At 39.3% G+C, this 15,572-nt stretch overlaps 1 protein-coding gene across 3 annotated transcripts in view; it reads left to right on the forward strand.

Moving 5' to 3' along the window:
• Positions 1–15,572, forward strand: part of LOC124156238 (DNA ligase 1-like) — a 57,842-nt gene that overhangs the window by 32,562 nt on the left and 9,708 nt on the right. For 2 of the 3 annotated variants that reach the window (XM_046530647.1, XM_046530649.1), the window contains 3 exons: positions 5,671–6,101; positions 8,328–8,711; positions 14,976–15,154. In XM_046530647.1, the coding sequence (XP_046386603.1) occupies positions 5,671–6,101; positions 8,328–8,711; positions 14,976–15,154 (994 nt within the window). The remainder of the gene's footprint in view (positions 1–5,670; positions 6,102–8,327; positions 8,712–14,975; positions 15,155–15,572) is intronic. The other variant, XM_046530648.1, reaches the window with a different exon arrangement.

Here is a 15,572-nt window from a genome sequence, read left to right on the forward strand (position 1 = left end):
AATGTTTACAATAGTAAGGAATTGCATTGAAAAGTTATGAATTTGATAGATCACATCGTCACATATGTAAATTTCGGTCAGAAGCCCTAATAATAGCTTTTTTTTCTCCGTAAAAATCGGATCAATCTGTCAAAAAGGCGACTGGCAGTGGCATAGCGTGGGGGGGGGAGGTCCGAAAGGTCCCGGACCCCCCTCCCTGAATTATAAAAACACATTTCTTTCCTTCATAAAAGAAAGCAAAATATTGAAAATCATTAATTTACCAAATATTTTTGTTAGAAATTATTTTTTTCGATTATGAAAAGTGATAAAATTAGTTTAAAACCCTCTACTAAACACCCTGTTTTTATAAACTTTTCCACCCTGGTTTTGGACACCTTCCCTGCCCCCCGAAATAAATTGCTGGCTACGCCACTGGTGACTAGCACCCTTTATAAGCGCATTTAAACGCGCTTATAAAAACTATAAGGTGTACATGGGTGAGAACACATCTAGAAGTCGATGGGAGGATCCACTAATAACTATATTATTAGTTCGTCGGCCAATAAAAACCTAACTCCGTACCAAGCCCGAGAAGATTTCATTCATCAAAATTAATGGATTTTGGAGGTAACCCGCGTGAAGACTTTAAAATGCCCAGCGTTTCCTCTCCTGTGCCGGAGACCTCATCGGGGAAATTGAGTAATTGACCATTTACCCTGTTGAGATCTCCGGCACAGGAGAGGAAACGTTGGGCATTTTAAAGTCTTCACGCGGGTTAAACCCAAAACCCATTAATATTGACAAGTAAGCATCGCGAAAGTTTTAGTAATTTGATGATTTCATCCATAATGTTGTCATTTAACGCTTAGCTTTATAACTGATGATTTCAGGCTTAATTTTGTCAGACAGAGTCAGTCATTTTGCCAGATCCATTATGGAAAATGAAAGAATAAACTTAGTATGATTCACTTAATAATTACGGGTTTCACGTTATATTTATTTAAAAAATATTTTTTTAAAACACGACCCGGGTTTCGTAACATGTTTACATCTTCAGGTGCATCTACAGTGGTATGAGGTATATATCAAGTGGAAAAGACTAAGTTTATTCATTCATTTTCCATAAAACCTAGGTTTTTTTACCAGACCAACGATAAATTGGAAGCTTACGCCATGGTCTGAATCCGTTTCGTGAAGCTGGGAACCCAGCCGCCACAGGGGTCGCGCATTGCTTCACGGAGGGAAATGACTCGAGAGAAGGGAGAGAGAGAGCTTCTGCTTCGGCGCCCCTCTTTCCCCCTCGGAATAAGAGAAACGCATTTGATGACGGAGGCGATCCCTCCATAGAATTCCTCACCTCCTTGCGACTGCTCCCAAAAATACCGCGATCCTCGCCTTGCATAGACGCATGCGTTGCGAGTGAGGCGGCTGGTGCTCTCGTGAGCGACCAGCGTTAGGTTTCACGGTTTCCTCACGAATGAAAAAGCTCAGGCACGAATCATAGTGACGCGATCAACTCTCGCTTGATTTTTCATTACGAAATCGAAAGTGCTCAAAGGAAGGAAGCCTCTTGAAGGAACTTACTTTTAAAATAGGTAATAGTAGCGGGCGAGACTTTTTGGAAATCCTTTATCGTAGGAATTAAACCTTTACCATTTCCATTTGGTGATTTATTTTTTCCGTCCATTGTTTCGTAACAGCGTAACATTTTCAAGGTCGCTATTTCGAAAAGTATATTTAGCACTCTCTAGTGCACAAATGTGGAAAACTGTCCTAAACAAATATTTTTTTGTGCCTTCCATTTATAGACACATAATCAGATAAATCGTTTTAATTCACATTTTATATTTCCATCCAACTAGTGATTTGTCTACGAATATATTCAACATTTATTAATGTAATTTCACGAAATAAAAAAATTATTTCCGTCGTTAACATAGAAATATTTGTTTTCAGTATATTTATTGGCCAAATTATGCTAAAAGATGTGGTTTTTGTTCCTATGGGGACAATTCAATAAAAATTAACTCTTATAATTGACCATCATATGTAAAAGAGTCACCCATTTTTGACTGCTGAAGTTGATATTAAACGTGATTTTTATGCTAAAAACAGCGCTTAGTCCCTTCCAATTTCAATTTGTAAAGTTTCTGTTAAAATTAAAAATGACTTTCTGACTTCGATACAATAATTTAGTTAAGAGTTGCTCTGATAAACTCCAATCAAACACTAATTAGTCCTATCAAACCTAAAATTAAAACATTAAAAACATGAAAATGACCATTTAATGCGAAATAATATTAAAAATTTCAGCTATACCAACAATTTTATCACGGTGCTACTAATGCAGGCACGATCATTATAATCCCTTCAATTTATTATCCATATTGATATCGAAAGAGCTTCATACGATATACCTTTCCTTGAATCGTAAACTTTCGCGTATAAATACATTAAAATGACTCAATTATTCTTTAAAACCGTGAAAATTTTAATCTAGAGTTACACTATTAATCGGATCATTATCCAAAAAACACGCGTATCCATCATTGTTTACTCATGTAATTAGAAGTATTCATCGCAATTTCATCTGAGCCATTAACAGTTTTCAGGTTTCAAATATGTTTCTACAATTTTTTAACAGGAAAGCGCACGTTAAAACATCTCTTCTCCTCGACTGAAGGATGATGAAGAGATTGTGGAAAACCCAATATTGGGCAGACGGGGGAGAGGTCGCTATTTCGGGACACATATGCGATCTCTACCACCATAACTTCCTTCTAGGAAATTTTTATGATTCCCATGATTTGGGTCAGGAGAAGAGAAATCTTGAATCAAAAGTCAGACCTAGAAGCAAAATTTGGAAAGTTCAGCCTATACCTTTGTAATGAAGTGTCAACCTTGATATCTTATAGTCTATATCATCATAATTGACCTTTAAATTTAGCCTGACATAGATTTGACATGGTTTCACGATTTTAAATGAAGTTTGTGATAAGATTCACTACCTAGTGTTGCTAGTAGATTTATGGAGCACAACATAGAAAAACCAGGACAAGAGAAGGGCCGAGAAAAGAGTCAGTCAAGCAAACATCTAGCTGATGGCAAGTAGATAAAACTATATAGTACAGATGGATTTCATTGAAGCGTAACTATCAATTATGTCGCTATATTACATTTAAAATAACAATATCGAGGCAAAAATTATTTTGATGAATGAAAAATACAAAAATAAGAAGTGAAAAGTGGTTGCCATTTTTCAAATTTTCTAATTGAACCAATGCCCAAAATGTTTTCATAATAACCATATTCTATTAACCGAGCTAAATTTTAAAAACGACTACTAGCCTTTCCCCTCGTAAATATGTGTCTGGACGTTTCTTGACCCGAGAGACGAAAGTCGTATATTTTCGTCGGAGATTTTCCTACGCAAGTGCACGAATAACGAATATATACGTTTCCTGGCTCTCCCCCTTTTATGACGGTCGCTGGTGTGCGATATCTTTGTTTCGGGACCCAATACTGCGGGGCCGTACCCTCGAAATCCAGGAGTAGGTACCCGGACCCCTCGTCTAATATTACCCCTCTTAGCGGTAAGGGACCGCGGTCATACAATTGTTCATCCAGTCATTTTGCGAAATAAATATTTGTTCCTTTCTCAAAAAAATATAACCTAAGAATTGAATTATTATATGTCTTTTGAGGAGCGTTTGCAATTTGTGAATGAAATTGTACGATAAATATTAACTTATGTCTCGATTTCAGTACGAACATCAACGATGAAATTTTTGCTGCATTAAATCAATATTGACGGTAGAGCTTCGTTCAAAATTAGACAATTCTCCGAATAAAACAAGAAATTCAATTCAAAAGTCTGCAATTTACGTGCAAGCAATAATTATCCATATAGCTAATTCATATACATAAAGCATGATGGACCGCGAACCAATGCCACTGGTAGGGTTTCAAACCCCGAAGGGAGTAGGCCCAATTACCCTTGGAATCTGAGATGATGTGGAGTCCCCACTAGGAAGGGCTGAAAAAGGTTGGTGCTGAGAGTGTGTGATTATCCCCGAGACCCTTCTTAACGATTGCCCTGCAAAAATGCTCTGTACTCAGGGGACTGAATAGTCTCTTGGTGCTCAGTCCAGCAGTCATGCTAAGGAGAGAACTACACCATCTCAAAGGGGCTTGATCTACAAATAGAAAGTATTTCGATAAAATGCGATTCGATTCAAGTTAATGAATAATCATACTCTTCTCACTTGGCCAAATAAAAAAAATAGGATAGAGTGAAGTTGACTTTTGTTGATAATTTAAAATTCATGAATAGACTAATATAATAAATACACAAACGTAAAGCTAATACGCATTATACCGACACAATATTCCGATTTATTCATAAAATATACCGTGATAAAAAGTGAAACTATTTATTGTCCACATAATATTCCAGTCGTATAGTAAAATCGAATGAAGAGCTAGAGGAACGTTCGTTGGACACGAGACAGATTAATTATCCAAGGTCAGGGTGTTTATTCTCGGACACACTAAATTGTATTTTTGAGCCAGACATGAGTGACAGAAGAAGACACAAGCTGGAAAACGGTCAATGCATAATGGAACCGTGCCAAGGTCTGCAAACATTTAGTGTCATTATTTGAATTAATCTTTGCAAAATACAAGCATGGAATGAATTTTACGAACTTTTCTCCAAATTAAACTCTCAATTTCAAAATTGCTATGAATGGATAAGCATCGGAATAAAATATTTTCCAAACTCATGAAATATATTTTTTGAAAAAACTAAACGAACAAACAAAACACGAAGCATGAAAAGAAGGAACTCCTTAAAAAGAGTGGATACTTAGAAATTATCTATTTAATTCCTAGAAAACTAACATTTTTGCAAAGAGACAACGACGATGGCTTTGCGAGAATCGACCACCATAAGGACTAAGGACGAAACATATCATATGATACATAATATATCGACCATTTTTGTGATTCCTGCACATGAGAATAGCTTGTCCTATTACATTTTATTAAAGAGCTTTTACTGGTTAATTATAGATCAATAAGGACATGTAAAATAATTAAAGTACATAAGAAAAATTGTTAAAATCAGTAGATGGAGTCTTTTCTAGCATAACCACACTTAATTACTCCACTGTTTGCTCTATGGGTAGATCTTTGTTTTTCCCAAAGTGCATTAAAATAAATTTGCCATTCTCACCATTAAACAGACTCCCTGCAATATTTAACGTACGTTGATGAATAATTGAGCTATTTAAGGAAATAACCAAAATGTTCAGATTAACTCTCCATGTTATTAACACTCAGTATAACAAATGACTGCGAATGCATACCTACAAGTTGCTTTATTTATTGATTCCATTCATGGAGATATTCCTTACGCTTCGATAGTTTAATTATACTGCGCTAACTTTGAGCCTGATAAATAAATAAGCATAGTCTCTTGGAAGCTAAATTAATCCAAATAATCAGGCAGAAAATAAACGTACAATTAAAACGAGATTGACGAAATCCATGAGGAAAGAATTAGCGGGGAAAGGATGTACTACGCATGCATTCCACATATTTCCTCGTGGCGAGCCAGCTTCTATTTCCGACTCGCGACAAACTAAATGCGGGAGACGCACTCACACGCCCCTTCCTCCTCCTCAGGGTTTTCATCTACCAGATGCCAGCCGCGAACGCCGGAAGGGGCGGTGGGGCGGGAGGAGGGGCCGCAGCCCCCGGTCAGCGCACCGTCTTCCGGCCCCCGTGGGTCAAGGACGGCTCGGAGGCAGCCGCCCCGCCCCCGCCCACGGGCCCGCCGTGGAGGCGGCAGAGCAGATCGGCCGCCCCCGCCGATGATGCGGCCTCCGGGGCCGCCAACAACAGCAGCAGCGGGCCCGCCAAAAGCAGCGTGGTGGACGCGGCGCCGGCGGCCGACAAGAAGGTGAAGGTGATTCCGATCGCGAGGCCTGACGAGGGCAAGGCGGCCTCTGGCGAGGGCGAGGCGAGGAGGACGAGGGCCCCGGGCAAGACGCAATCGTCCGCGCCGGAGGCAAAAGTCATCCCCATCAAAATGGTGGACGAGACGCCTCCTGCCGGTGAGTTTACGGTCTGAGATCATATTGAAATAACCACTTGCAATTTTTCCACGATTTTAAACTTTTTACCATTTTTTACCTTGAATTTGATGTAGTTACATCGAAATTTAGGTCGGAATAAAAGTTTATAACCGTGGAAGTGTTTATTTCAATACGGAAAAATTCCACTCCGTCCCGCTTGGTTCTTTTGAATTTAAGATGATGTAAGATGTTTTGAATCTAAGATGAAGTAAGTTTTCCTTCATTTTTTCATAAACAGATAATAAAGAGTGCTACCTTTGCGAATTAATTTCCTTTCAACTGTTTAAAGGTTGTGGGAAGTTCATTTAATAATAACATTTCCTGTTCAGAAACTCGATGGAAATTGAACTTATTTCCATGATATCCCACAACCTAAACCGCCCAGCATGTACAGCGGATACGAGAAACCAGGGCGGGCCTTCGGGGTTTCACTACTGAGGGCCGGTCCTTTTGTAAGTCCTACTGTAAGTTCGAGACTTTTCACCCACACATTTCAGTAGAGGAATGACAGAAAAAGTAATAAGGGTAATAGGTGCCGTCGCGGTGAGAGCCGGACGACGCGACGCCTTCAGGGCAAGGATAGTGATGGAAGAAGTGGGTTAGGGAAATCCCAACGCCGTAATTAGGGCGGCGTGGGCCACTACTAGCGAAACCATGATTCAATGTTTCTCCGGAAAGGAAAGATTTTCCTATTGAGAAGAAAAACCCTACGATTTTCCGTAGATGCCAAGCATGTACAATCACTTTGAAAAGATTAAGAGCAAAGTTAGTGGCATTATTTTTGCGCCAAATTTAGTTTCCCTTACTCCTTTTGTATTCCTTGGTTACGCAGCGCAAATATTTCACTTTTGCGTGAACATATGTGCGCTCAATTGGAAAAGTCACTTTATTTACCATCCTTTTTCGATTTCTATTAGATTCAATGATTATTCCATGAACATTTACTGCGTTCCTGGGTTTCACCGTTGGTTTGTATTTTACCTATTAAAAGGAAAAAAAAACTTTCAAAAGTGACTGTACCTACAATAGAGGCGTGAACATAATTGCTTCATAAATTGCATCGAGTCCAATTCGCACGAATTGTTGACCAAGTGTCCAGGGAATGCCCCTGAACTAATTCCGTACATGCGCGGGTACGTGCATCGCGCGAACACGACTTTCCGGAAAAAAGATACCACAGCATTGAGCCTCTAACAGTACGAATACTAACAAAAAACGTACTCTCATTCTTTGATTTATATCCCCGCTTCTCCTATCTTAAGTTTTCCTCGTCTTCAATTTTGTAAATTTTAAAATCGTTAAAAAACCGGAATTCGGATAAAAATTAAGCCAGAGTCTTCGCATACAAAACAATGTAGAAAAAACAACAATTAATTTCATCGCACAAGGTTAACAAAAGCCAAATATATTGCCAAAAACAATAATCTAAGCAGAGGAACAACTTTCAATCTATTAAGAGAAATTATAAGTAATCAAGACATAATTGTGCCAACGTAATAATATTATATTATAAACCTGAGAGGGAAACATAATTTCCCGCCATAATATATCAAGAGCTTAAGTCCTTCATGTGCACCCTTTTGACGTCTGTGGGCCGATAGCTCAAATTGGCATTGTTGCATGGTCAGAATTTCCAGGAAGATGAATTCATAAATAAATGATTAATAATGCGATACATTTAAATCATACATCGTTATATCAAGAACTCCTATCATCAAAACTGCCAAAATATTTTGAATGACATTTTCGACGCATGAAATAACTAATACAATATTTTTATGCCAAACAGTCGAACCTATTACTTGGTATTTTTATGTATGGACGAACACACAACAATTTTGTTCAAAATTAACTTGTAAAACAAATAATGTACGCATATGATCAGTCTGACTCTAATATCTATGCGTATAGAATTTTTATTTATTTTTTGTTATGGCCGTTCATCAATTTATTTATACGTTGGATACACGTTGAACACGTTAAATAAATTAAGTACACATAACCATGCCGAGGGAAGCTTTCAGGAGATATCGACCTTCGGATTAGCTGTAGAGGACTGTACCCCACTACTAACGTGGCCGATGGGGTTCAATTACCGAATCTAGGGTTGTGGTATACAGAATTATAATGTATAGGAATTGTTGATAAAATATTGGCGTGCAATGATGATTTTTCTGAAATAGTATTTCCATTTTTATATTGCAGCAGAAAAGAAGTCGAAGGTGATACCAATCCAGAGAGTGGACAGCAATGCGAGAGAGGAACCTGTCAGCAGAAGGTCGAGGGCGGCGGAGACGAACGAGGCACCGCCCTCTAGGGGGAGATTGCAGCGGCAGGAGACTGGAGGCAGGTCGGAGGTCGAGAGGAGGCCGGGCCGGGAGGACGGAGGTCAGCCCGTTGAGAACGGTTTCCCGGCCAACCGGAGGACGAGCCAGCCACAGCAGAAGGCGCCTCCGAAGCCCCCGGAGATGCAGAGGCAGCAGAGCCAGCCCAAGGGCAGGCCGGACAGGAGCCCAGCCGCACCACCGCCCCCGCCACCCCCACCACCGATGGCCCCCGCACCGCCACCCATGCCATCTGGCGACATCAGTGAGTACTAATGCTCCACCTCGCAAAATATTCAAAATATGGAGGGCTTAGAAACATATTGGTGTAAGTCAAAAATCCAAGTTTTTCACTAATAATTTATAAAGATGTTGTAACTGCGCTGAGGTATCTCAGTGTCTTCTGTTTCCTGGTAGTCCCAAGTGTAATTATGACTTGTACCATTATATTTCCAGGTAAATAGACTATTTTGGAGTAGGTTGCCATGAATATCTCAAAATCAACAAAAATTGATTTACACCAATATTTTCTCAGCCATGCACCAATAAAAACATGTAAGAGGTTCCAAGGTTGAAAATTGAAGGGAACCAAGTATCAATAAATGCATATGGAAGCAATAAAAGCATAAGAGGTTGTAATATGGCTGATTTGGCGAAATTTTCCGATACTGAAATTACACAATGGAAATTTTTACGAATTTTTATTCACTCTTGAAAAAGTAAACAGGGTTGTGCGGGATATCAACGTTTCTGAAAAAAATATAAAAAAGTCCATTATCCGATAGAATTAAAATCATTCTTATGTAACTGGAAGTGAAAATTTCAACAATATGGCTGGCATTATAATGCTTTCGGTAGGTACAAAATTTCATACTTAATCATGTTACCAAAATTAATTATGAAAAAGCACTTCCGGACGATATCGCTTGCAAACAAAACCGATATTGGATTCAAAAGTCGGAAAAAACCAATGAGATGAAAAAATGAGAAAACCGATGCTCGAAGAGTTTATTACATTAGATTTCTTCAAGCGAGCCAAAAGTAAGCTTTATTCTTCGCTGTTTAATAGAGAATTCCAGCGTGGTAAAGGATTTAGTGCCTTAGATACACTGTGTCACACTCCCCCAAGTCAACTCCTGGAGACAACGAAAAGAAAGATGATAGCAGGGGTGGGAGAGAAGTGGGGGTGGGGGCGGGAAGGAGTGAGAGGGGAGATACGCCCCTCCCACTTTGTCTCGCCAAGTCACTCAATCTCCAAGGCCGTGGTCCGAGGTCTCTCTTCCCCGCCGGGCGAAGGTCGTTAACAGTGGGTTTGTGGGCCAGACAGGTTGACCACCATCCCAAGGACAGGTGGGGGGGCCCTAGGAGAATGGAGATCGCGGCTTGTGAAAAAAAAAAAATATGCCGAAGAGACAAATGCGTCCCTGAGATGAAACAGCCCCCGAAGGAATAGCGCTGGCAAAACTATCATAGCCTCCTCCTTCATTTGAATTCAAGGTTAACGTGTGATTTCAATATTTTTTCCCTATCATTGTAAAGCAAAACAACTCCAGAACAAACAAAAGAAACCACAATAAACTTTTGACGTACATTGTGTTTTAAAAATTGCCGAGATCAATTAATAACAGTTTCAAAAATCTTACCTGAAATTTTTCGAAAAATATCATCAAATAACTTTCCTCCTCGGTCTTTTTTTCTAAAATCCCCTCAATCATTATGAAAAAGGCTTCTTCTTCTATATTCACATTCATTTAAAAATTAAATTCAAATTCGGCGAAGGCAAATATAAGACTCCAATCCAAATGCTCGATCGTGTTAATGAATTGTAATGACGCACTCAGAACAGTCATATCGCGATTATGAGTCTTGATAAATTGGAGAAGCCCTTACAACCAGTTGATATATTACGAAAGACAACCCATTACTTAGAGGATGTAACCAAAAGATTTTCGTGTTGGGAATCTTATGGAGGACTCTTGACTTAAGGACCGTCAGTAGATAACGCAGATTAAAATATCGACTCTCCGATATCGAGTTTTAAATTTCGAATTCTGCCGCCTGAACATATTCACAAATTTTAAAAAAGTCCCATCCCGAAGTTCGCTCTGAGAAAATGGCTTGGTGGTGTAACTGGTTAACACGCCTGACCGGCAATCGGGAGATCCGGGTTCGAATCCCGGCTAAGTCAAATATTTTTTCATGGCGAACTTCATCCTTTGGAGTATATACACAAACTTCCATGAGAAAATATTCCCCTGAACCGGAAATCGAATCACAACGCAGTGGCCCGGAAAGTCGAAGGTCCGTGGTTCGATTCTCGGTCCAGGGGAATTTATTTATTTGGCAATTTATGTATATCTCCGATATCGACAGGCAGTTCGATGCGATTATATATCCCTTCGTTCCAAGATGTAAAATTGGGAGGCGGGAGAGAGAGGGGGGGGGGGGAGAGAGTGCGGGGGCAACGGAATGTTATCGGGGACCGTGACGCAGTGTCCCTCCACTATTCTGAGACGCTTAGTCAGCGAGCGGGTAAAAGACGGAGGAGAGAGGGATAGTTGGGGGGCGGAGATCAGCGGCGTAATGGCCGAGTCCCTCCCTCCGAGATGCCCCCGAGGAACACTCCGGCCTCAAATCGTACCTTTGAACTCGCGTAAACAAACGTCCACGTCGGGCGCGTAGGGAACGGTCAAGAGCGGAGATGAAAGGGGTCGGATTGAAAGATGGTTATTTATGTCGAGGACGCACCGGCCGTGAAGACCGTTCGAAAGCGGCGGAGAGAGAAAAACAGAATCGAAACCGAACCGTAACAATTATGAGTTGGAGTTCGAAGGAAAACAGTGGGGCGTCGACTCTCACCAACAAGCTTCACATCCACCGAACAATCAAGTCGACGCGCCTCCGGCTAGCCTAATAGCTTCGAGTTCACTACTATATTTCACACCGATATGGATCGAAATTGGAAAAAATTACCCTCAAAGTTATAAATGTTACTTATGAAACTACGAAATCAATGCTGATCTTTACATCTCCATGCGTGAATTACCTGATCAGAGGAAATATCCCCGCCTGAACAATAAAGTCGAGGCGTCTCCTGCTATTAGTCTTTAAGGCTATAATCTAAGGTCTATAACCTAAGGGAGCTTAAGCATAGGCCTTATTTTTGGCTAAGCCTCTAAGATCAGGGATCACTCGACTATTTCATACTGATATAGATCAAAACTGGAAAATTTTTCCCTTAAAATTATGAACTGTGATTTATTTTTGCACTTAAGCAGAGTATATCTTTAGAACGCCATGACATGTTCAGAGGGAATGCACATCGTTAAAGAAATAGAACGAGAGCTAAAATTCAGGAAGTAAAATTCTTCCTCTGCGTACTTAACAATTTTATAACGTACTGTGAGAGGCTTATGGATTTTAGGGGACATTAGGGAATTAGAACATCAGACCATAAATATTAGGAAAAATAGTCTTTAGGGAGACTAAAACGAGTGATAGGGTGACTTTTGAAATTAATTAAGTAACCACTGAAGAAAAAATAAGTCAGTGCCTCAGATATATGTTATATCAAGAAAATTTCCACTTCCAGCAATGATCAAAGATTTATTCCTAATAACAATTTCCGATACAATTTATTCGTCATAGAAGTACCCAGCACATTTTTAGATAGTTTGATAGTCACATAGCTTTTGCCGTATATTTGATAATTATATTCAAATAACAATGTAAGCATTTAATAGCTATCATTTCCAATTGGTTGGAAATTGGATGGTCCAACTACTCACAATAATCATACAAATGGAGCTAATAACAAATATATCTCTGAATTTTTCTGGGCATTAACATAGCTTACAAAATTCGTCTATTCTTCAGGAGAAATTTGTACTGAGAAACGAAAAATATATCTTACAAAAGAAAAAACCGCATTATCTTATAAATGCGACGAGAATTGTTAAAAATGTTATGGGTTGGGAGCAGAGAAAGCATGATCGTCAGTGAAAATAAAAAGAAATGAAATCCACTCTCAGTCAAGGTGAATTATATTTCATCGATAACAATGACAGCGAATCTAATGCAAGGATTGGAGAAGCTATATCTAACAATCCCAAATATTATCCTACGAGTTATACATCAAGATAAGTATATTTGCGTGTTTTGTATGCCTGAATTTCAGGGGTAAATAAATTGGTTTCTCAAGAAACGAATATTTTCATTTAATGCCTGCCCAGCTGGTTTACAGAAATGATCGCCTTCGCCCGAAAAATTGCATAAGTAATAATTACGCTTATTGATACAATTGAGTTAATACATTGATTCCACCGAATCTAAAAATGAAGTTTGTAAGCAACACTTTAAGAAGTGTAACACTTAAGAACTGGTACCTATTTTGGTCAACAAGAGGGTAAAAAAGCATTACTTTCCCAATTATTTCAGGGAGTGAATTACTACTGACAAACGTTTGAGTGGAAAAAACCGCAGTAACTGATCAAATCGCTTGAGGGCTAAAGCTTCAGCGGATAGTTCCAAATTTAGATGTCATAACTTTTTGTCCCACACTCTGCCAATGCGAACACTTTTTCACCGGATTAATTGAATATTGGAAATTATTATGAGGAATAATTCATTGGGATTTGATCAAAGAAGAAATGATGCTAAAATAGCCTGTCCTAAAGGCAATAGCTCGTAATTTAATTAGTGGTTGCATTCTAAATTTCAAAATGCATGGATGAATAAACAAACACAATTCTCAATTCGAACAGTCAAAGAAACTTTTTTCCCCAAGGGAATACACCATGACGGCTCTCTATGACGGCTTGAATCAATACCAATCAATATATTGGTTTCATTGAACGACTGCTAATATAGTGTGATAAAAAAGTAGTGGTTAGATTCTAAATTTCAAAAGCATGCATACATTAACACAGTCATCTGTTCGAACAGTCTTATAAACTTTTTCAGCTCAACGGGAATACACCATGAGAATTCCTCAATTTACTCTTTTCATAGAACGACTGGGAAACATAGAGTAATAAAACAAGAAATGACGCAAATGATAAAAAAGAGAGCAATAGAAAATAAAAGTCGAACTGGATTGATCATTTAACAGCGAGAAAAGTAGAAAACAAAACTGGAAGCGGAAAACGATTAAGAGAAGGTGTTGAATTTCGCGAGCGCCGGTCGGTGTGGTAGCCCTTCCCAAAATAAACGATATGAACGCATTGACCGCTGCGAGTTTCCGAGGCATCGGAATAACCGGGAGGCTTGGCGATGGTCGAGTGAGGGAGATTGGGCAAGAGAAAAAGAAAGACTTTCTGCGATTGGTCGGAAGAAATAGACCACGGGTGGGAATCTCACTCGTCCGTCCATTCATAAGTCTGATGCGATCAAGCAAGAATGAAATTTAAACGAAGTCGCGATGATGCGATTCCCCAAAATATATTTCCTCTAAGCGCAATCAATTGTTCAACTATGAGGAGGAGCTAAATATATTTCCACTGATCGTATTGATATGGCATTAAATAATCCCGGATTTCGGCAAGCAAAAATAAGTGCAGAGACAGAAATGTTTGTTTTGCCAGTTTTTGCTTTGATATTGACTTGAGAGTCTCCAATAGAAACTACACGATGGTGGCCATGGAAATTTTAACCTGGAGTTGGGAATAGATACCTTCCAAAATATTACAAGGGCTAATATGTAAATAATAATAGAAGTAGTAATGGAAAACTATTCATATCAGTTTAATTCAATGAGAGAATTAATTATAAAATGAAAATTCGACTACCAAATGAGACTATGTTGGAATTCCAATAACTGTGTCAAGAAAAATTTCACCAATGACGGCGTAATTTAGTTCTACGATTTTACTCCTTTTCCCCGAACCCCTACGGAGTTTAACTCCACAAAATCCTTTCTAACTTCGTCAGAAAATACTCTTTAAAATGCTATTTTCTTCTCTAAAATGTATAATATGTTAGTGTGCATCGCGAAATAATAATTTACTTGTTCCTGTAAATGAAATAAATAATATTAATAAAAACTATCTTCGAGGCAATCCGTAAGTGGAGACCATTCGGTGAATAACATTTTTATTTTTTCGCCGGATCTCTTCGGGAACAATTTTTCAGTACAAATGACTTTACTAAATTCTAAATAAATTTGATAAAGGCAACGATTAAGAATTGAAACGATAAAATTATGGATTTATTTAGCGTTACAGCATTCAACTGACCGCCTAATAGAGCCATGGAAGCAGTTCCTATGTATCTACCAGCACTATCGTTCGATCTTGATTTTTTAAATTTAACTTTCTCATGACGTGCATAATATCATGAGGTGGCCTCATTTCAAATTACTCAACCCAAACTTAAATGCATCGTGCCTCCCTGAAGATATAATTCATGTGCGATTCCGGGCCACTCGTTAAAGATATAAACGGCCAGAATTGATGGGAAAACATATCTTGACCGATTTATTCATCTTATTATGCAAGACTGTTTCAATTAATAGCAAATTTCGATCCCGCAGAGCGACAGGACTTGACTCAGGAGAGGAAGGCGAAGATTGAGGCGCTGCGGAGCCGGCCGAGGAGGAGACCCGATTGGGCGGAGATGATGAAGGAGGTGGAGAGCGGCATCAAGCTGAAGCACGTGCAGTGCAACGACCGCAGCAAGCCGCTGTTGCCCAAAGTGAAGGCCAAGGGACAGGTAGGCCTGCGCAATGGAAATCTGAAGTCGACTTTATTGAGGTCGACTTTTCAATTTCTAAGTCTACTAAAAAAAACACTATACTAACCGACTATCGAATTTTGTGCGACCGCGATTTTGATTTCACACATCCATTATCATCATCGCTGGTCAGCAATCCTAAAGGCCGTCTTACACGGGGCACGGAATTGCGCAGGTTAGAGCTGCATTAATTTCTAAAATGGCGCGGAATTGCGCGAATACATGAACGAAATTAGAACAGGGGCTATTTTGCCGTCTCGCATCCACACATTCTCGCATGTGTTCTAGCAATTCACCGCTTTACACGACGCAATTTTGATTGCGCCTTCGCACGTGCGTCAGATTGCGCAATTCCGTGTAGCTGTTAAACGGCCTTAAGATTGGTTTGAAGCAGCTC

This window comes from Ischnura elegans, chromosome 3 (assembly GCF_921293095.1).
Source record: "Ischnura elegans chromosome 3, ioIscEleg1.1, whole genome shotgun sequence".
NCBI lineage: Eukaryota > Metazoa > Arthropoda > Insecta > Odonata > Coenagrionidae > Ischnura > Ischnura elegans.